General features: G+C 36.3%; 1 protein-coding gene across 1 annotated transcript; it reads left to right on the plus strand.

Annotated features, from left to right (window-relative positions):
• Positions 1-379: 379 nt before the first annotated feature.
• LOC121413716 (S-adenosylmethionine decarboxylase proenzyme-like) lies at positions 380-23,768 on the plus strand. The gene is made up of 12 exons (XM_041606641.1): positions 380-432; positions 2,926-3,145; positions 4,033-4,119; positions 9,182-9,305; positions 9,769-9,871; positions 10,463-10,505; positions 13,460-13,514; positions 14,710-14,790; positions 16,768-16,860; positions 19,760-19,834; positions 21,325-21,405; positions 23,374-23,768. Exons 2-12 carry the CDS (start codon positions 2,988-2,990, stop codon positions 23,509-23,511), a joined length of 1,038 nt encoding a protein of 345 aa, XP_041462575.1. The 5' UTR covers positions 380-432; positions 2,926-2,987; the 3' UTR covers positions 23,512-23,768.

The raw sequence follows: 23,768 nt of genomic DNA on the forward strand, positions 1-23,768 counted from the left end.
TTTCCCCTTCCTTTTTTCTCCTCTCTTTTCAATTCTTTTTTCTTTCTTTTTTCTTCCCCCCTTGTTTCTCTTTTTTTTTGCTCAGCCAATTAGGCCCGGGCCCTCGCCCCCCCCCTGGATCTGCCTATATGCATTATATGGGATTACTTGTTTTTCATAACATCATGAACATATATCTCTCTGATGAAGCAATATTCTATCTCTTTTTTACATCACATTGGGCTAAAACTTATAATGTTTAATTTGATTTGTTTGATTTTCTCTCTTTATTTGATAGTATTTCGTAACTTTGGCTTAAAATAAGCGTTCTATAACCTTTTTTTATTATTAATATCATTACTATTACATTATGGGACGCTGAACTATCATATCCAGCACGCGCGCACGTTGGAGGCAAAGTCAAGAGAAGTGTAGGGCGCGGCAAAGCCAAAGGTGAGTGAATTTCTAACTTTTCACTTTGATTACATTGTTGATTCCATTAATATTTGTCACAAGTCGATTTTCCGGCCATTTATTTGCCGATAATAGCTTACCTTTACTTTCAATGGTGAGAAATTTCAAGACTGTTATGTACTTTTGTTTAAATCACAAACGCTGCCGCACCGCTGTTGCTGAACTGTGTCTACTTACCCGGTACTGTCTATGGTCGCTCGCGAACGCCTGGTACCGGGAGCGCGAGCGATAAACCGGGTCGTGTCGGCATAGCCCTTCGTTGCGCCGCCGCAGGGAAGCGTTGGATCAGGAGCTAACTTAAATCAGGGAGCTAACTCAAATTCCCGCTTCTTAACACAGTTTTTACAATTTTACTCGTGGAAGAATAAAAATCGAAAGAATGAAGAAAAAATAAAGAAGATAATTTAGATAGGAAGGAAAAATGGAAGAAAGAAATGAAGCCAAAGGAAGGAGGAAAAGAAAGGAAGGAAAGAAGGAAAAGAAATAATAAAACTAAATAGTAAATGTTAATTTGTTAGTGTTACACGTCAACAAGTTTTCTTCATTCAAAAAGATAGAAAGAGGGAGAGTAAGAAAGAAAGAAGAATTATGAATGAAAGAACAAAACTCAAAAGAAAGAAAGGAATGATGGATGAACAAAATGACACTTGACAGCTTGACAGGAAGAAAGAAGTAAAAAAAAAGACAAATAGGCCCTAAGATAGAAAAGAAGGGAAGAAAGGAAAGTAAAAGAAAAAGCAAGAATTAAAGAAAGGGCAAAAGCAGCATTGAAAATACTTTGGAATTTCTGCGCGATCGCGCGAACGACAGCCAAGATCAGAAGGGGGGACCATTATACTCTAAGAAGTACTGATTGGGTGACGTCATATTTGTATACCAACCAGGACGTGAATAATAACCGTTTTGTGAAATTAAGCGACACTTCAAAATATAACTTTCTTATTTTACATCCGATTTTAATGAAATTTTCAGGGTTATTGTTGTTGGATTTTTCTCTTTATTTGAATCTACATTTTGTCTGGGTGGATTTGACCTTTAAAAAAAAAGGAGTGGATTATGAGGTATTTTCATTTTTCTGAAGGAAAAGTTTGTTCGTTTTACCCTATCTCAACTGGGCCAACTTCGCTGTCCATGTGTAGGGACAAAATATCAATATCAAGAACTTTCACTTAAAAGCTATACAGTCAGAAGGCTTACATTGTTTTTCAACATATATAAGTCCAAGTATGGTCAATATAATAAGGCAGTGTATACAGCCACACGCGTGTGTCTTTACCATCCAGCCACACGCGTGTGGTTATATCCAGAACACCTATCTGTGGATACCGCCACACGCCGCCAGTAATAACAGTAAAACACGTACCGCGGTATAGGTCTGACCGTCTATATCACGATCAAAATAACCTCATTTCTTCATTAAATTCTTACATTCTAAACCCCTTTGATTTCTTTAAATCGTTTCAATTTCATTCTCACCGTCTTCTTTCCTTGCTTTTCTTGTCTTGTTACAAAAGGCCGCCTGTTAAATAGCAAATTTCCACACTTTTTCTACTTGTGTCGATTCTCTACTGAATCTAGGCTATGTGCGCGTACGTACGAAACCCAAACTGTGTATGTCTACTATACTGCGCTGCGCTAACGCTGTATGGGTCTGCCACCGCGAAGGAAGCCAGAATCGACACAAGTAGAAAAAGAGAATTTGCTGTTAAACAGACGACCGTTTGTAACAAGACAAGAAAAGCAAGGAGAGAAGACGGTGAGAATGAAATTGAAACGATCTAAGGATATCAAAGGGGTTTAGAATGTAAGAATTTAATGAAGAAATGAGGTTATTTTGATCGTGATATAGACGGTCAGACATACGTGTTTCACTGTTATTACTGGCGGCGTGTGGCGGTATCCACAGATATGTGTTCTGGATATAACCACACGCGTGTGGCTGGATGGTAAAGACACACGCGTGTGGCTGTATACACTGCCATATAATAACAGATCTTCAAAAAGCTAATGTACATGAAGGTGCCATGGAATGCATACCATACATGTATTTTAAACCCAAATCAGTATTTTCAGTTATTTCTTTTACATGTATGATTTAATCATTTATTTATGATTGTCTTGAAAAATTGTTCAATTCCTTACTTCAATTCCTACCTTAGAATTATATGTGTAATCAACTTTCAGCATTATCTGGCCCATTTAACCACTGTAGGGGCTCAGAGCAGCAGATTCAGTTCTCTGAATTGTTGCCATGTGCCTCTGTCGTGGGTCAGAGAGGGCTATAAGAAGTTGATTATATATTGTGTCGATTATTTATGCAAAGATTATGCTTTTTTATTTGTATCTGATATGTTTAATACTTTTCTTTTTGTCTGTGATTGTGTGATGAATGATTAGGGGCCAGCAGAGGCGAAATTCTGTGTTTTTACAGACAGTAAAAGTAAATAATTTGAATTTTGAATTGTGTCCAAGATTTTCATGTAGACGGGAGCAGAATCCACTGAAAGGCTGGTGGCTCCTTTGACCATGCAAACATGGATCAGGGCAGTGATAAGGTCAACAATGAGGGCAGTAAGCTGACACACTACGAAGGCACAGAGAAGCTTCTAGAACTATGGTTTGACACCATCACCCTGGAAAATGGAGAGGTTAAAAAGCCTAAGTTGCCAGATGACCTCCGAGTCATTCCAAGGTATGAACATAATTTTTGCCATCATACATGTTCGTCGGGTATACAGTTTAATATTAGACCAAAGTTTTTATGTCTCTGTTCCGTTCACTTCTCACCACTACAACAGTACAAACTAGAGTGTGTTTTAATACATGAAGCTATTGTGCAGAAGATGTAGAGGGCAGCCCCTAAGAATTTTGAAAATTTTGGCCAGCAATATGGGTTAGCAATTTAGCTAGCCTCCTAGGCCCGTATTCTGATAGCAGGTTTAACTTAAACTCTGGTTTAAAGTTGTGGTTTAAGTATGGATAGCCAATTGTTACATAAATCACTAACAGTAGAGATATCATACTTCAGCTCATTTGGCTCTCAAATCATTGATTATTGTCTAGGAAGTATAATATATTATTGTCTTCACCGTCGATGAATCATGAAAGAACGCAGTTAACATAGGAAACAAAGGCCTACAACCTGATAAAAATGTTGATACTTTTGGCTTCCCATACTTAAACCACAACTTTAAACCTTTAAGTTAAACCCGACTTCAGAATACGGACCCTAGTGTTGCTTAGAGCTGTTGTAGAAAATAAATGATATTGTTATTATGGTAGTTTTTGTTTCAATATTTTGATTAGTTATTTTATACAAATTATTGTCAGATTTATCATTATCTTCATCATCGTCGTCATCTTCATCATCATCATCATGGCATTACCATCAACATCTTCATCAAAGTACGGCCATTGGGCTTGTTATAAAGAGTCATGTAAGTGGTGTGCCTCTAACACGGCCGTTTATAATAAGCCTGCCATTATGTAGTTGTAGTGGAAGTACTTAGTAGTTGTTGTAGTTAGCAGCATCACTCAATATCTAATTCAATCTACATCTAATTTGCCTTTGCTTTTCAGAGATGAGATTGCTGAAATGCTTGTCAAAGTGAAGTGTGAAATCGTTAGCTTTTCAGAGCGAGATGAGCAGTATGCATATGTATTGAGGTGAGCTTGAAAAAAAGTTATTTGAGGCCTACACTTCTGTAAGATCACAGTTAATATAATCTTTGCCGGCCGTCATGTTGTCATCAGTGACACATATATGTTAGGTTCAGTAAGCTGTGAGGAATAATATCAATGGACAGGAGAGAATATTTCTGTTAAAATATTTTCATATATTTTTGTGTTTTGAATCATGATTCTTATTTGTGATTCTTGCACTTGAAGTCGCACAAATGCAGCCCTATTGTATTGTAAACGTTGAATTTGTTACTATGGTAATGATCATTCTTATTTTGAAGACAAGTGTACCAACGATATAGACATCAATTGATATTGGTAAATATTTGTTTCATGTATGGCCTGTACATGTTCGTTGAAATTGGAGCAATCCCCACCCCCAGCCCTAAAGTGGAATGCTTCAAATGTTGGGCCCTTTTCCTGCATGCCAATATTTATATTAATGATTGTAACTCGTTGGTGCTTTTGTGAATTTTTTTTTGCCTTGTCAAGCTGACAATGTGTGTAATGTTATTATTACATTAGGAACCCCATGGCCCACTATCTTATTCATGAGTCCACTCTTCAAAACAGTGCACTCTTGAATGAAATACAATGTAGTATGTCTAACCATGGCAACAGGCGTTAATTTGGAACAGTGTGACACAATCAGGCATCAGTAATGGACAATTATTATGCGGTAAATTAAGCATAATTTATACAAAATCTGCATAAACCATGGGTTCAACCAAGTTTCAAAACATTTTTGTGAATTCAGGCCCATAATGTTACTTTTTTTGTCACTCCTTTTTTTTAAACTCAAATTGTAAAATTATTATTTATTAATATGGTTATCATGGCAACAAATTAAATGAGGTTTTGTTCCAAAAACTTTGCTCACATGATATCTGAACTTCGTGTAAATAATGATTAGAAATAACTTTGATCATGTGGACTTACTGTTTGAAACTGAGAGAACACTGTCGTCATGGCTGTGACGCACAATGTTGGAATGCTCCCCAGGGAGTGGAAAAAGTGCATACATTGTGCATGGGCATGCCAGGATCCGATGACCGGGGTGATAATATAGATCTGTAAAGCGCTTAGTAACATAGTTCTGATACATGTATTATGCGATATATAAAGGCAGATTATAAATATAAATTATTATTAAAGCAAACATATATTTTCCAAATACATTTTCAAAATGGAATAGTGTAGTTTTTTAAGCGTTTTTCTAGAACTGTATACTTATATACATGTAGTTAATATATGGGAATGGTCTTATTGTTGAGTGCCAAATTTCTTTTACATGTACTCATTCAGAATAGAATAGGGTCATTCCATGTCAAATCACCCAATGGGTTTAACCCGACCATTTTTTATTTTGATCAAAATTGGTATACTTGTTTAGTGTGATCCCACAGTACCAAATTTCAAATTTTAGGTCAATCGGGCCAGGGGTTCGCGAGATACGGACCGTCGAATTTCGAGATTTTCGGCAAAAATGGGCGTGGCCGGCTACCTTTGAACCCTCGTATCTCAAAAACCACTGGGCCAATCTTCACAAAATGGGTATCATTGGAAAGGGAATTGAATAAGGATTCTAATTCTGCCATCACTTTTAAGATTGGAACATGTTGAGGTGTTTTGACACTTTGACCTAAGTTTTGACCTTGAAACTGACCTTGTGGATCACGTGACCTTGACATTATTTTTCGTGAAATGTAAGCTCCGTCATGTTCTTTATAATATATAAAAAATTTTAGAGACGCAATATTTTTTGTTTTGGAGCAAATAAGATTGAAAGTATGCATACCACCAGAAAAATCCATAATGAACAGTGTAACATGTAGGCCCTATAGGGGAAGGCGGGGTAAGTTGTGACACTTTTTGCATTTTGCATGTTAGAATTGATATGACTAGTACTATTGTAGAAATAAGTATCTTGCCTTTAAATTTGATTCTTGGGAAATGTTTTTCACCTACATATAACTTTCTACCCCCACATTGAAAGTCATCATGACCTTTGAAAAAACCAATGTCAAACGGCTCAACTTGCCCCATATATGGGGTAACTTGTGCCACCGTCTGGGGGTAAGTTGAGCCACAAAAACTACATACAAAATGTATGGGGGAGAACCAGCATGTCAATTTTTTGTTTGAAGTCTTTTCACTTGCTAATTCTCTATAAATACTAACATCCTTTAAAAGGAAAAGAGCAGTCATGTAAATTTTCTCCTTTCAGCCTGCATTTCAATCGATTTTTATGGGTTTTTTTTAAGATACATTACCATAAGAATTACCATGGCTCAACTTACCCCATGCTGTTTGGCTCAACTTACCCCAGTCCGAACTTAGTGCGATAATTTTGTATCCACACATTTATTATGCATCCATCATATAAAAGACTCTGACAAGAATGAAGATCCATACCTGGACTAACAACTTAGTGCGATAATTTTGTATCCACACATTTATCATGCATCCATCATATCAAAGACTCTGACAAGAATGAAGATCCATACCTGGACTAACAATGTTGTTATCATGTCTTTACTATATTTGAAGATGTGTGTGTGAATAAAGTACTTATCTATTTCACACTCTTTTTTACTTTTTTGGCTGAAATTCATACTTTTCCCTCTAAAAAACTACTTTTTGTTTCGAAGTGGAAAACAATGTGGTGGGGTTAGGGGTTATGCTATGGGTCATCAATACATGACACCACCACAATGTCTGACTCATTCATTATTGGCCTGGGGCTGGTGGCTCAACTTGCCCCTATGCTCAACTTACCCCGCCTTCCCCTACATGAAATGTGTACCAAATGCATGCAATATGCACTGCATATAACTTCCATCTTGCATCTCCCGCATCCTTTCTTTGTTTTAGTATTAAATACAGTATATCCATTCATTCTCTGTGTTAGCATTACTTGGAAAATTACAGGGCTGAATGGTCAACATGATTTATGCCTGTCTATTATTAAACATTCCTTGTCAGAATTGCAGAAGTATGGGAAAGGTGGCCAACACTTGAATAGTTGACCTGCAACAATAGGAAATTAATTTATAGGTCAAGTCCACCCCAACAAAAACTTGATATTAATAAAAAGAGAAAAATTTAACAAGCATAACACTGAAAATTTCATCAAAATCGGATGTAAAATAAGAAAGTTATGGCATTTTAAAGTTTCGCTTCATTTCACAAAACAGTTATATTCACATCTCGGTCGGTATGCAACTGATGACATCACTCACTCACTTTCTTTTGTATTTTATTAAATGAAATATGAAATATTTTTATTTTCTCGTCATTATCATGTGAAATGAAGTTTCATTCCTATCTGAACACATGGAATCCCATTAATTTAACATTTTGTGCAAGGAGGTCCTAATCATCAAATTCGAATAATTTGAAATATTGTATAATTCAAACAATAAAAAACAAAAGAAATAGTGAGTGACATCATTGACTCTCTCATTTGGATGTAACTGGCTCGTTCATATAACTATTTTTTTTTTAAATAAGCGAAACTTTGAAATGTCATAACTTTCTTATTTTACATTCGATTAAGATGAAATTTTCAGCATTGTACTTGTCTGATTTTTCTCTATTGATTCAAATCAACATTTTTATGAGGTGGACTTGACCTTTAAATAGTACAGAACAGGTAATGCATTAATTTCTCATGGACTATTAGTATGTGTTGTAGAAGTCAGATGATGAATGTTGGGACATTGTTTACTGTAGTTCTTGTACTAATGAGCTAAACAAGTCAAAGTAGTGCAAAATCACTGATATGCTCAAGATGTGCAATGCACACCTATATACATGTATATGCATACGTACTATACATATTTTAATACAGTTCATTATGAATATCTGGTGGTATGCATACTTCCAATCTTTTTTGCTCCTTAACAAAAAATATTGCGTCTCTGAAACTTTTATATATCGTAAAGAACATGTTGGGGCTTACATTTCACGAAAAATAATATCAAGGTCACGTGATCCACAAGGTCAGTTTCAAGGTCAAAACTAAGGTCAAAGTGTCAAAACACCTCAATATGTTCCAATCTTAAAAGTGATGGCAGAATTAGAATCCTTATTCAATTCCCTTTCCAATGATACCCATTTTGTGAAGATTGGCCCAGTGGTTTTTGAGATACGAGGGTTCAAAATAAAAAATGGTCGGGTTAAAATTTATATTTTTGGGGGGTGATTTGACATGGAATGACCCAATAGGAGAATCTGGGTCCATTGTCAAGGGGTTTATCTCCAGTCTCCAGATGATTTCATGACAATTGACCAGGCAGCGATTGTTCTGCTATGAATTCCAGGCTATACCTGAATAACTATTAAAACTCTAAACCTCATATAAATTAAACCCTGATTGCAACATGACTTGTTAATAACCCTCATTTTAGACGAAATGAAGCTGGGAGCTATTGTCGCAGGATTGATTGTTGTGTCACTCTTTAGACACCCTGATATTCAAATATTGTTTGATGATTGTGAATTGGTTGAATGGAACACTGTCTAACTAGTGCCATACATGTATACTGATACCTCGGTCACATTTGCTCTACGGCGGCCGTACGGCAAGATGAAAACAGCAGTTTTATTCATTTCTATTCAAACCACCTAGATATATAACTGGTACAAAAAATGTTAAAACGGCTGTTTTCGACTCTCCGTACGGCCACCGTAGCATAAATGTGACCATGGTATGAATGAGCCTGTGAGATGTGAGCACTCAAGCATTATATTGTATGGAAATATGTACAATGTATGAGTGCACAAGCATTTACGTTGTACAGAAATACAGTAAATGTTTCACTTACCCCATGTTCCAACTAACCCCAGTCTCCCCTATATAGAGATTTGTACTTCAAACATTGTTGTACACAAAGAATTTATTTGAAAAGACGTTTGGAAATTTCTACATACTGTACAATGAAATATGAAAAAAGTACTGTGAAGATATTAAAGATGCATCATGTCCAGATGAACACTCAAATGATTACCCCCTGTCTATATTATTCTAATTGTATTTTCTCAGTGAAAGTAGCCTTTTCATCAGCAAGAGACGCTTGATCCTAAAGACTTGCGGCATGACCACCATTCTAGCTAGTCTTGAGCCTCTTATTACCTTGGCTGAAAAATACTGCAACTTCAAAGTAGTTGTAAGTAAATAAAAATGATGAATATGATGAACGATGATGAAAATGAGGATTATCATGATGAAGATGATGGTGGTGATGATGGTGATGATGATACTATAGTGATGATGATGATGATGATAGTGATGGTTATGATTATGATGGTGATGATAATGATGGTGATAGTGATGGAGATGATGGTGATATTGATGGAGATGATGGTGATGATGATGATGGTGATAGTGATGATGATGGTGATGATGATGGTGATGATGATGGTGATGATGATGATGATGATAATGATGATGATGGTGATAGTGATGGTGGTGATGATGATGATGCTGCTGGTGATGATGATACTGATAGTGTTAGTGATCATGTTGATGATGATGGAGATCAAATCAATATGTACAGGCAAAATAGTTGTAGCCAGAGTAGGATTCCAACTGCCAATTGCCAACTGCCTTTTTTTCTTCTGTTTCATCAGGATATATTTTACTCCAGGAAGAATTTCATGCGACCGGATCTTCAGCACTCCCTCTATAAGAGCTTTGAGGATGAGGTCAAGTACCTCGATTCAATCTTTGATCGTAAGTTCCCAATCCACTTAAGTTTTCATCTGCTCAATCATAACTATGGAAAGCTAGCAGCACCAACATCTAGAATGAATACAGTGCCCTGTATTCTGAAGTCAGGTTTAACTTGGACCATGGTCTAACTCTGTGCCAAATTATCGAAAGTCAAAAATGTCGAAATTTTCCTTACAATGAATGTTTGTCATGCTCTTTCCTAACTCGTGAATGGTGAAAAAAGCTATCTTATTTACTTTTTAGAAACAGTTTAGGATGATTTGAGAGAAAAATGAGCGGATACATTGAAATAATTCAAAGAAGAATTGACCAATTGCTGTATTACATGTATTACATTCATCATAGTTTAGGATGATTAGATTGAATTAATCATAACTCTTTGTGAGACCTGGCCCGGGTGATTATGACAGCCAGTTATATCATAGTTATTGATTGTTTGATAATATCTGTATAGAGCTACGTCAATCGCACACTGCGCAGTGGCAGCTGGGCCCATGATCAATTGGGCAAAATTTTCTGAGTATTTCCATTTGAGACCTCTATTTCGAACAATAAGATATGGATTTTTTTTATGTTTCTTTCCTCTTGCAGGTGGCGCTGCCTATGTCTTGGGGAGGATGAATGGGGATTGTTGGTAAGTAGAACCTTACTATTGGCTTTCAGTTATTCTTACTTTCATAAATTAACATAGGAAAAATATTGATTATTCATATTTTCGCTAACTTGCGAGGCATTGTACAATACAAATACTGCATAATCTCATCTGCACAACGATGCAACATTCCACATTCAGCGAAAGAGACACTCTATCCAACTCGGCCGTGTCTCGTTGGATTGAGCATCTTTCTTTCACCTTATGCCAAATCTCTCACTCATGCCTACTCACTATTTATCTCATGATATACATTGATACAAGGTTTCAGCAGTGAGTGTGTTTTTATAATTGGCCTGATACTTTGTTTTGTGTCCTTTGTTAGAGTGGAGTCAGCCCGTAACAACAGACTAGACTTGAAAATAAAGATTTCTGGGAGGAAAAAAAGTTTATGTTTTCTGGAAAGAAAATGTTAACCCATGTTACCTCTATGGTTCACCATTTGCACCTGTTTTGTCAAAAAGGACCCCCCCCAAAAAAAAAAAAAGCTAAAAGCAAAACAAAACAAACAAAAAGATTAATGTCTTTTTATGCCCAATCAACTTTTTATTTCTTGAAAGAGTTATTTGTTTTTGTCTCACCTGCGAAGCAAAGTGAGACTATAGGCGCCGCTTTTCCGACGGCGGCGGCGGCGGCGTCAACATCAAATCTTAACCTGAGGTTAAGTTTTTGAAATGACGTCATAACTTAGAAAGTATATGGACCTAGTTAATAAAACTTGTCCATAAGGTTAATCAAGTATTACTGAACATCCTATTAGAGTTTCATGTCACATGACCAAGGTCAAAGGTCATTTAGGGTCAATGAACTTTGGCCGAATTGGGGATATCTGTTGAATTCCCATCATAACTTTGAAAGTTTATGGATCTGATTCATGAAACTTGGACATAATAGTAATCAAGCATCACTGAAAATTTTGTGCAAGTTTCAGGTCTCATGATTAAAGTCAAAGGTCATTTAGGGTCAATGAACTTTGGTCGAATCGGGGGGTATCTGTTGAATTACCATCATAACTTTGAAAGTTTATTGGTCTAGTTCATTAAACTTGGACATTAGAGTAATCAAGTATCACTGAACATCCTGTGCGCGTTTCAGGTCACATGACCAAGGTCAAAGGTCAATGAACTTTGGCCAAATTGGGTGTATCTGTTGAATTACCATCATAACTTTAAAAGTTTATGGATCTGATTCATGAAACTTGTACATAAGAGTAATCAAGTATCACTGAACATCCTGTTCGAGTTTCAGGTCACATGATCAAGGTCAAAGGTCATGTAAGGTCAATGAACTTTGGCCATGTTGGGGTTTTTTGTTGAATAACCATCATATCTCTGTAATTTTATTGGTCTAGTTCATAAAAAGTGGACATAAGAGTAACCATGTATCACTGAACATCTTGTGCGAGTTAGAGTAGTATTCAAAGTCAGCACTGCTGCTATATTGAACCGCGTGATGCAGGTGAGACGGCCAGAGGCATTCTACTTGTTAAAGTTTTGGGTACATCTATTTCGATTTTTCACTCGACAATTTTATTCATTGTTTGTTCTCTTTATGAAAGAAATTCAAATTGTTTGTTACATTGGGGGATTTCAAGTACATTGTTGGTGTTGAGAGCTTAAAAAAAGGCTGCTAAACATGGCTGAAACACCAAGCTCGAACAGTTGCTTCTTCTATATCTGCTTCGGTCTCCCTCACCCCTTCCCCTCTGACCAGCCACCTCAAACTCAAGCGCACATCTCAAAACATTTAATATCCCTCCTGAACACATGCCCATACCAATGTACGCCTTTGTATTCAACATCTGATCCGTCTCTTCCAATAACTTCATCAAAAGCTCAGTCTTCTTCCTTTCCATCAGCTTCACACCACACATCGCGCTCACCATAGCAGAGCTGCCAAGTAGTACGATTTTTCCGTATTTCATACGGAAATCAATTTAAAATACGTCAGTACGCTTTTTCATGATAAAATACGGGAAAAACAAATTAGAGAAGAAAAGGTATTCCGTGTGTTGCTGCCCTCTACGTTCAATGAGTTATGCTTACATCAAGGCTTTCCGATTAGAATTTTCAATATCTTGGCGAATCAATGCGGGTGACAAGTTCCGAGCGCACACGTAGTTTACAAGCGCAAAGCAGCGGCTCAAATCGCGATATTTTGCGACTGGTAAATACGTCTGTAAGGATGATGACGTCATCCAAGATGGCAACTTACGTTGACCGACGGAAGGATTGAAGATGACGATGTTTCGATCATAATTTGAAACGAATTAGCCGTAACTGCGGTCTAAGGTACGATATATCTGAATTTCATACATTTTTCCGTAAATATGGATGCAATTTCTTTTTCATAATGTGACATTTTATGATTTTATGTGCCAAAAAACGATCAAAAAAAAAAACGGGTTTCCGTCGAATGTTGGATCTAACGTTACTCCTAATACGTTGTCTGTACGTACGGGCCTCCAAATTCTTCAGTCTATGTATTGGAGAGTGATCCAACGCAGTTCAGCGGAACAACAAAAATCTAGACTGAAGCTTTCGGTCTCGTGTGCGACGGTGTGGGGCGCCAAACAATGTAAGAAGTGATCGAACTTTGCCATTATGCATGCATATTTATCTCATGGTAAAAATACGGATTTTTTGGTCAAAATACTGATTTGGGGGGATAAGAATACTGAAAATGCAAAATACAACTTGGCAGCTCTGCCATAGCTCTCGCAGTCTTTCTCAAAATACCAATCTCGTTTTCACTCAAACACCCCATTTAACTCCCATGCAATGTAAGATGAAAGACTTACAGTTTTAATCTACTCTACCTCATATTTGTAAACAATACCTGTAAACCATGCAATACTGTTCCAAAATTTGTTTTTCAGAAAATCAAACATGTCAACCAATAATAAGACATTCTCTATTATCATATTTATTTTTCAGGTATCTTTACACATTGGACAACTCCAGTATTGAACAACCTGATCAGACTCTGGAAATATCCTTCGGAATTTTTTTAATGACAAATTTTCTTTTATTCTTGTCGAAAGCACTCATGGATGATAATGCGAAGTATACTTGAGTATCATTTAAAATTCTAGTCGGGAAAAGAAATGTTTCGGCTGTAGGATTTTTTTTCCCAACTGTCTATTCTTTGTGAAAATTTTATTTCAATTTTTTGATATCTCACAGTCTCTCAGAACTGTTTGCATTCCTCTTAACTAAAAGGTCCTCTGAGCACACATCTGACAAAGTTTAGTGATTCAGATAACAGAAATCCACCAACAAATTTATAGCCCATTCCCTATTCTTTTGAAGTGATTTATATTGGGCTATCAATCAAAATAGATTTCATTTGAAATCACAAAATTCAATCAAATACGCTCATTATTTCCTCCATATAAGAACTGTAAATTGGAATGGTACCATGCACTAAACTCAAGTTAAAATAGGCAGGCTTCAGCCTTTAGTAGCTTTTTATTTTAAATTGCAATAGCCTAAGAACACCTCTCCCCCTGATATGCATGTCACAATCAACTTTATTTACACAGTGATGTACCAAATTGTACAACATTACATGTAATTATAGTAATTTGTTTTATTATGGCCTGATTAAAGATAAATGCCAATATTGGTAACGATCTCAAAATGACTTTTTACAGAATCTAATATAATAACCACCCAAGTGTCTGTTTGTATGAATAAAAAATATGTGCCAATGGATTCTGGAAGAAATTGTGTAATCGCTGAGAAATAAGCAAAATAAGAGCGGATTCGGTCACTTCCGTCGGGTCTTTATTCCAGCAATAATAATACACTGTCCCACATGTGCCTATCTGTGTTGGTGATCTTCAGTGTGAACATTTTTCAGCGTAGATTTCAAGATTTCACAAAGTTCAGTTTATGTAACTGTACCAGATCTAGATCCTCGATGATATACTAACAATTAAGCCTGGTTTTACAGACTTTCTCATGAAATCGGTGTTTACTGCAACTACTGGCATTTATCTTTAAGTATGCTAATTTATGCATAAAATCAGAATTTGGCTTTTGATCTTTAAATGAAGCTCCAAAACTTCTAAATTTTGCTCTAAACACTCTCTTTGGGATTCTATGTAACAATAGGATTGACTGTACATGTATTGTTCTGATAGAAAAGGGTCAGTGGTCAATATCCTTGACCATTACATTACATCCTCATGACCGAGCTAGATGATGAAATCATGGCCCACTTCCAGAACACCAAGGGACGCAAGTCAGAAGCAGTCACTAAGGTAAGATTGAATCTATTCAAATGAGCAAGCTTTTTATGAGATCTGAATTCACTTGGTCTACTAGCAGATGGTCTAATTCTCAGATCATCTTTTACATCATCATTGCCATACCTACTTTGTCCACGATCAACTTGGTCCAATCGCCATTTGATGCAACCCTCATTAGGTCTCATTCTCAAAATATGACATTTAGTCTAATGCCAAGATGGTCTAATTTCCCCTAAAGTTGTGTACTTCTTTCTCACACCTTGTCATATTAATATTTGGTTCATAAAATATTCATCTAAAGTGGTGCTGGTGCTTCAAATAGAGGTGAATTTCTCCTTAGGACGATATCTGTGGACCTAAGAGATTGATTTAACAGATTTCTTTGTACAGTTTTTGTCTCGCCCACCAGAGGTGAAGGCGAGACTTAGGGATCCAAATGTCTGTCGTCCGTCCGTCCATCACAAATCTAATGACACATAACTCCACAACCGTAAGTCGCTTTTCAATTAAACTTGGATGGTAGATGGACTTGGGGGACCTGCATGTTATGCTGCAGTTAGAGGTCACATGGTAAGGTCAAAGGTCATTTTCAGGTCAACGTTAAAGTTTACATGCAAGACTCTCTGAAGACACCTAACTCCGCAACCGTAGGTCGCTTTTCAACCAAACTTGGGTGGTAGATGGACTTGGGGGACCTGCATGTTAGGCTGTAGTCGGAGGTCACATGGTAAGGTCAAAGGTCATTTTCAGGTCAACGTTAAAGTTTACATTGAAGACTCTCTTATGACACCTAACTCTGCAACCGTAAGTCACTTTTCAACCAAACTTGGATGGTGGATGGACTTGGGGGACCTGCATGTTATGCTGCAGTTGGAGGTCACACAATAAGGTCAAAGGTCATTTTCAGGTCAACCTTACCTAACTCAGCAACCGTATGGTGCTTTTCAACCAAACTTGGATGGTAGATGGACTTGGGGGACCTGCATGTTATGCTGCAGTCGGAGGTCACATGATAAGGTCAAAGGTCATTTTCAGGTCAACCTTACCTTACTCCGCAACCGTAAGGTGCTTTTCAACCAAACTTGGATGGTAGATTGACTTGGGGGACCTGCATGTTATGCTGCAGTCGGAGGTCACATGATAAGGTCAAAGAATAATTTTCAGGTCAACATTAAAATTTACGTGCAAGGCTCTTAAGGCAAGTGTTATTCCATCTTAGTTATATTACAATGAAGTTTTGATACAATTCTGTTGCATGCCCTCACGAATCACGATATTTCTTGTTATTTTCATACCTGGGCGAGACACAAAATCGCTTTTGCCTTGTGTTATTTTATGGTTTATTGAATTAACTTAATACATGAAAGGCAGAATGAAATAGACTATCTTTTTCTAGGCTCCTGTTGCATTAATTATTATGGTAGATATCCATGGTTACAATGCTCAACAGTCAATCACAATATTCTAGAAGTTTCAATAGAATGGTAAAGCTACCATAATAGGAATTTTGATGCAGCGTGTCCCAATCGTTGTATCGTATTGTAAAATAGGGTACATGGCTAAAGCTACATGTTTGCTGTCATTACATCCCAGAATTTGAGGGGGAAATACAACACAAAGGCCCTTATTCTGAACTCGGGTTTAAATTAAACCCTGGTTTAGAGTTATAGTTTAACTATAGAGAGCCAATTGGGGGCACAAATCACTAACAATTACACATTCAATTTACTAACTCATGTGACACCCAAATTGTTCGTAATTGCTGGGAATGATAACTGAAGTATTTTTCTTCTTTTTAAAACCAAAAGGAAGTAAAACAGTAACCAAAAGAAATATACAATATAAACAGAATTTTTGGCTCCCCATAATTTAAGCACAGAGTTAGACCGTGGTCTGACTTAAACCTGACTTCAGAATACGGGCTAAAGAGTTCAGCCTATACCATACTCATAACATATAATTTTTGCCCATTTTTGTTTTATAACACAGGACAGTGGAATAGCTGATCTTTTACCAGATTGTATGATTGACGGCTTTGTGTTTGATCCATGCGGCTACTCAATGAATGGACTGCTACAAAATGTGAGTATCATCTGGCAAACCCTAGTGCTTTGTTGATTCCTCAAAAACAAAGATTGACAGAATTACCAATGAAAGGAAGTTAGTTTCTTTGTGCAGGATACAAAATCAGTGTCACCTCTCTAGCACATTTGGCTTCCGTCTTACAAAGAGTTGTGATCAATCCAATCAATCTCAACTCTATAAAATCCATCCATACCATAATTTTTTTCTGCAGGAAATCTGCACAATCTCCTTGGTAAACACAGAGAATCACACTGAATTTACAAGAGAATGATGAATGTATTAATATACATCATATCTTGAATATTTTGAATAAAAATACATTTTAGATGTTGATGTTGCTGGCCATCCATAGTTGTGATCGATTGGATCGATTGCAGCTCTTTGTTAGACAGGACTCTGATCTTTGTTAATCTTTGTTTGTTAATCATATTGACGCAATGGCCTGTATTCTGAAGTCGGGTTTAACTTAAACTCCGTTCATTTCTCACCACTACAACAGTACAAACTAGAGTGTGTTTTAGTACATGAAGCTATTGTGCAGAAGATGTAGAGGGCAGGCCCTTGAAAATTTTGAAAATTTTGGCCAGCAATATGGGTTAGCAACGTAGATAGCCTCCCAGGCCCTTATTCTGATAGCAGGTTAACTTAAACTTGGGTTTAAAGTTGTGGTTTAAGTATGGATAGCCAATTCTTACATAAATCACTAATGGTAGAGATCATATTTCAGCTCATTTTGCTCTCAAATCATTCATAATTGTCTAGGAAGTATAAATAGATGATCATCTTCACCATCGATGAATCAGGAAAGAGCACAGTAAAAGTGAGAAACATACAACTTAATAAAAATTTTGAGACTTTTGGCTTCCCATAATTTTAGCACGGAGTTAGACCATGGTCTAAGTTAAACTTGACTTCAGAATACGGGCCAATGTGTCTTGTTTTCATCCATTTGATTCCGGGGGGGGGGGGGGGGATGGGGTGCCTTACAAAATTTAAGTAAGTGTGACCTAGAGTTGCAGTTGTGTGTGATATGTAACGCATCCCCGCATTGGCCCGGGGGGCATTTCATAAAGCTGATGGCAAGTTAAGAGCGACTTTAAGAACGACTGGTGATTGTTTCTTGTGGTAAATGATATTGACCATTAAATGTTCATTGGTGACTATTTAGAGCGTAAGAAAGGTTCACCAGCCGCTCTTAACTTACAGACAGCTTTATGAAACACCCACCAGATAATGTGCATGGGATGCACATTACCACATACACATCAATTAGATTACATGTTGATTAACGTGCGCATTGGCTTTGTGAAACACCCCTCTGAAGGCTCTGATTCCGATCAGGAACCTGGTTCCTGTAGGCAATGGGTTAACCTGTTTAGTTCTGAATTCTGTGATTCCTGTTGGCTTTGTACAAAGACAGTCCATTTCCAGTGGGCAATGGGTTAACCTGTTTAGTTCTGAATTCTGTGATTCCTGTTGGCTTTGTACAAAGACAGTCCATTTCCAGTGGGCAATGGGTTAACCAATTGAATATTGTAGTCTTTGCACATGGGCAACCCTGTTCAAGTGAGAAATAGATTAACCTATCGAGTACTGAATTATGTAATTCCTGTAGGCCTTGTAATGTATATGCAAAGGCAACTGGTTTCAGTACTAAGTAGGTTAAAGATAAATTGCAATACTTCAAACGAACATGAAGTGAGTTTTGATAGAATGGCCAAATGTTCATATCATATTTTTATTCAGTGTGTTTGGTGAGTTCCTGTTTTTGGTTTCACTTTAGTTCAAATCTACATTCAATAAATTCAAAGTTTTGATTTTAAGAAGTAATTAAATGGATTTCTGATATTTTGGCTGATAAAATTCAGGGCAGCGGACTATACATGTACAATATCAAAAAGTAAATTTAATTTGATTCAAGAGAGTTTGTTTTCTTAAAAAATGGAAATTCACACAAAGAATATAATAGTCAATCTGAGCACATTTCCCAGCTTTATTAATTTTACAAGATCCTCTTGATTGAGGTCATAAACCCTGTAATGTGGGGCCTGCAGGAAGTTAAACAAATATTCAAGTGGAAAAATGAATTTTTACCAATTTGCTCAGAACAAGATATGCTTTTCGTGATTTTAACCCCTTGCTTTCCTGGACTTCCCTTTGGAAATCATAATTTGAATAGATGAGTATTATCTTGTGGAGATGTCAGGGAAGCTTTTCATGAAGAATTAAATCAGTGATTTTCATTGACTAGTTCAGCCAATCAGATGCAACGATTTAAAGTATGGTAGCTTGTAACATCTGTCGGGGAAAAATCACCGACCAAACTTTTCATGAAACATTCCTGTTTCCTATTTTTTTATAGTACTCTAGATGAAGGAAGAAGGATGTCATGTATCCATAATATATAGAGACACAGTTAATTAAATCTACACTTTAAATGTAAATTTTAATTCCTCATTTTGTTTGTACTTTGATGCAATTTTCTGTTAATATGTACTCACAAAAAAATCTTTTTGCATCATATTTTACCCCAAAGCAAGCATCTTTTAATAGAGACATTGGTCTTTATTTGTTTCTGAAGCCCTCTAGGGTAATTCCATTTCAAACTTGGTCTAAAATGAAAACTTTGTTGGATGCAAAATAAAAATTCAATTTTGCGGTGCAAAATGAACTCAGCAACATGAATGAAATTTCATGTGGAAAGTATAAAAGAAACAAAATGGCCCTTCCGTTTCAATTTACTGGGCAGATAGAAAATCACTGTCCCTACTTTTTATGTAATATTGAGAAATTTATTTAAATTTGTATATTTAATCTTTTGGGATTATCAATGTAATCCATGCAGTTGTTAGGCTCGTCACTTATATTTATATATTTTTTATTTTGTCTTTCTCAGGATGGCTATGTCACTATCCATGTTACACCAGAAAAGGAATTCTCCTATGTCAGCTTTGAGACCAATGCTTCCATGGTAAATCATTTTCTCTCCTATTAAACAGTGAAACCTGAGCTGATTGTAAGTAACAAGCGACTTTACGAATGACTGGTGATCATATCTTGCAGTTAATCATGTGCATTGAAATTTCAGAGGTGGTGATTGAGTTCCTAAGAATTGATCACCAGTCCTTCGTAAAGTCGCTCGTAACTTACTAACAGCTGTATGAAATACCTAACTTAAACCTGTAAAAGAAAGAATCGTTACGATAACAAATGAACAGTTTCCATACCAAATTTGCTATCAGCCAACCATGGGACCGTAATGCAAAGCTTAGCAATGATCATAGAACATTTTTCTATGATTGTTTACATTGACTACAATGTACCATTAGTAGTGAAAATCAAGTGTACAATCTATCGCTAACCTCTGTGATACTGGACCCTGATAGAAGCATTTCAGTAGCTTGTAACTGTCATTGCAAAGTTGCTGTTATAACAAGTTCTATGAAACTGGCCCCAGTGGGCCCAGTATGTAAAAATTACCCAGTGGAGATGAGAAAAACAGTGAAAACATGTATGAGCAGTTGGATTGTTTTGATGGCTAGCTGTAGTATAAGTTATAAGGCTAAAACTATTCAAGAGAATCCAAACTTTATGGATGGTATTCCCGTAATTAAACCTAGGTTAAAACGTCTAAACTAGAATTTCAAACTACACCTCCATGTAATGCTAGTCTTCATATGTTTGTTCCATATTTGTGTCCAATATATTATACCAAATAATCCATTAAAATATAATAAGATATTTTGTACATGTATTTTCCTGTTCTTTCCTTATCACGACTTGAGTTTATTTATTTTTTACAGTTTTTTGCAGCAGGATAAGAATGATTTTTAATTGATGAATGGGTTGACACCTGGAAATCCATAAAAAAAAGTGTTTTAAATTAGTCCAGGTTTAACTAGACCATGGTTATCAGAATACCACCGTATATCTTTATAGCCAGGTGTCTCTAAACGATCCTAAGTGTTTTTCCATATGATTAACTGCTTGATTGTTTTCTCATCGTGAAAACTTTGACAGATTAGGCAATAAATCATGGCACTTCAATAGCATGATTATCCTTGTGTAGAACCCAAGCCATGCAAGTTTAAAAATATGCTTACTTCCTTCATTGACTTGTCAGTTGTTAAATGTAATTAATGTAGAGGTATTGGGGCACAGTGGATAAGTCTCTGGACTTTGAACCACAAAGTTCAGGATCAAATCACAGCACTCCATTCGCCACTCTCCACCCAGGTGTAGAAAATGGGTACCCGTGAGGAAGGAATTCCTTGAATGCTCGAGCGTCCAATTAGGGTAGCCGTGCTAAAGCTGGGATAATAGTATGCAGTGCTTAGAAGCATTTGTATTTAGTGCATATAAATGTTGCATATTATTATTGTTATTATTATTATTAAATGCCACTTTTAAGACAATTAGGATATATTGTTTTTATTTATCTATTTATTTTAATTTTTACAGGAGGAGTATAGTAGCCTCGTTGAGCGTATTCTCACTACCTTCAGGCCTGGGAAATTTGTTATGACGCTCTTCACTAATGAGGTAATTATTACCCGGGTATTGATATGAATGTTGTTGCAGTAAGCACTGATTATTGCTAGATAGTCAGTGAAACGAAATTTAATTGTCACTATATCACCGATTAAAGAAAGTTAATTTCCATTTCATTCTATTCCCTTGATTGAAAGTATATAACTCAATTAAATTTTCATGTCTTCATTGTAACAATTGATTTGTATTTTATTCATCTATTCATTTTATTCATGGTGTTTATGTCATTCTTTTGAGAGCTTGAATGATTTCTGCCAGCAACATGAGATTGTTTTAGTTTTGTCTTTTTCAGACTTTTATTTTACTTATTGTTGTTCCATAATTAATTTTTTTGAGTTTTATGTTTTGGCCAGGCACAAGTGTCCACTTCTCACGATATAGATGATGTCCAATTTGTTTGATTTTTTTTTAAATACGAGTATAGTAGATAAAAGTAAACAAATCTCAAGGTCATGAAACTCATTGTTTTTCTGTCATTTATGGACAAATTTTAATGAATTAAAAATCAGCAGCTTTCTGAAACAATTTTTGATGGAAATTAAACGTTACCAGAGGTTTTAGATTACAATCCACCATCGATATATTATGTAGCCATTTTCATTCAAGCTGACAAATAAGCTACAATTAATATCCAAAGGAGCTCCTCTCACTACCACTGGCGTACATACTAAAGGAATCAGAGCCCTCCCCCCCTGAAAAAAACAAAAATACCATTATCAAGAAAAATTATAAAAAGGGGGAAAATAAGGGGTAAAGGAAAGGAAATGAAAAAAGGATGAAATAAGATACTATTTGTTGAATATCATAAAAACTTATCAAAACATCTGAATTTCATTTTTGGAAGGTCATTATTATCCTCACATACACCATATTGCCCAGTCAGCTTGGTGTCAGCTTCTAAGTGGCGATTTTGTGTATTGATTTTTATCAACAAGATATTAATTCCACTAATCATTCCTATTAAGTACTTTTTATAGCCGTCTGAAAGGGTATTAATCTGTTTAATGTTGTAAAACGTCCTTTGTCAAATGGGAAGTCAAAACATCTGAATTTCATTTTGAAAGGTCATTTTACTCCTCACATACACCATATTGCCCATTCTAAATTGTTCACCAATTACACCACTGCCCACTACTAGATAATACATTTGATATTTATAAAAGTATAAATGACCTTATTTCTACCCTGTGGTTTCTTTATAGTTTCACTTCTTGGCTTTTTTTATCTACCTTGGAGAGAACAAAATTTGACAGGAAGGATTAATGGTGTCGGCTTCTAAGTGGCGATTTTGCATATTGATTTGTATCAATACATATTAATTCCACTATTAAGTACTTTCTATAGCCATCTGAAAGTGTAATGTTAATGTTAAAGACTTTTTGTGTCAAATGGGAAGTCAGATGAAAAGTCAAATCAAATTCTTTGAAAATAGAAACAATACCAAGGGTCATTGAATTGTGTTGGTCTCATATTGTATTACATGAAATATTAGGATTATTATTTTCAAGAGTGAAGAATTGGATTTTAGAATCGCTCTCTGATCATTTAACATGCTCATCACTTTCTCTCTCCCTCTCTTAATTCTTTGCTTTTTTGTTTGCTTCTTTCCTGTCACTCTCTGTCTCTTCCTTTCTCTCTCCATCTTTCTCTATATCCTACTTGCTATATCCATCCATCCATCTCTGCTTTGTTTCTTCTATCCACCCCATCCCTCTCTCTATTTCTCCCCTCACATCACTCATTTTCCTATCTCTGTATCCATGCCTTTCGCTCTTCTTTTTGTCTCTTGTCTCTGCTATTTGTGTTGTTTTGTTCTGTTTTCCTCTGTGCATCTCTCTCTTCCCCCCTCCCGTACTCCTGTCTGCCTCCCTCCCCTCTCTCTCCTTTTCCCCATTCATCCATTCAAATCACTTTTCGCCATACTTTGCCCCCCCCCCTCCTCCCTCTCTGACCCCACAGCAAGCAGCATGCCGGTCAAGCCGTGGAGCCTTGAAGGAGACTTTCCTTGACCGCTACACCCGCCAAGATCGCCAGTACTCTGAGTTCAAGAACTATGACCTGACCTTCGGCCATTACATCAGAGACAAGAAAGCGTAAGGTCATTCTTTAGACCGCTTCCAAAATTGATTCAGTTGATCTCATACAGAATTTTTTCTTTATTTTGCATCTTATAATCATGTTTATTATTGAGGCAATTTTGAAGGGGAAGGAACATATAATTTTGGTTATAATTATATTCTTGTTATTAATGGTGATATTGATGGTACTTGAGGATTAATCTGTTTGATTATAAAATGTTATGATAATATATATTTCTAGATGCTTTATGGTTGTATTTAAATGTTTGGGTCAGT

Source organism: Lytechinus variegatus, chromosome 4 (assembly GCF_018143015.1).
Source record: "Lytechinus variegatus isolate NC3 chromosome 4, Lvar_3.0, whole genome shotgun sequence".
In the NCBI taxonomy this organism is placed as follows: domain Eukaryota; kingdom Metazoa; phylum Echinodermata; class Echinoidea; order Temnopleuroida; family Toxopneustidae; genus Lytechinus; species Lytechinus variegatus.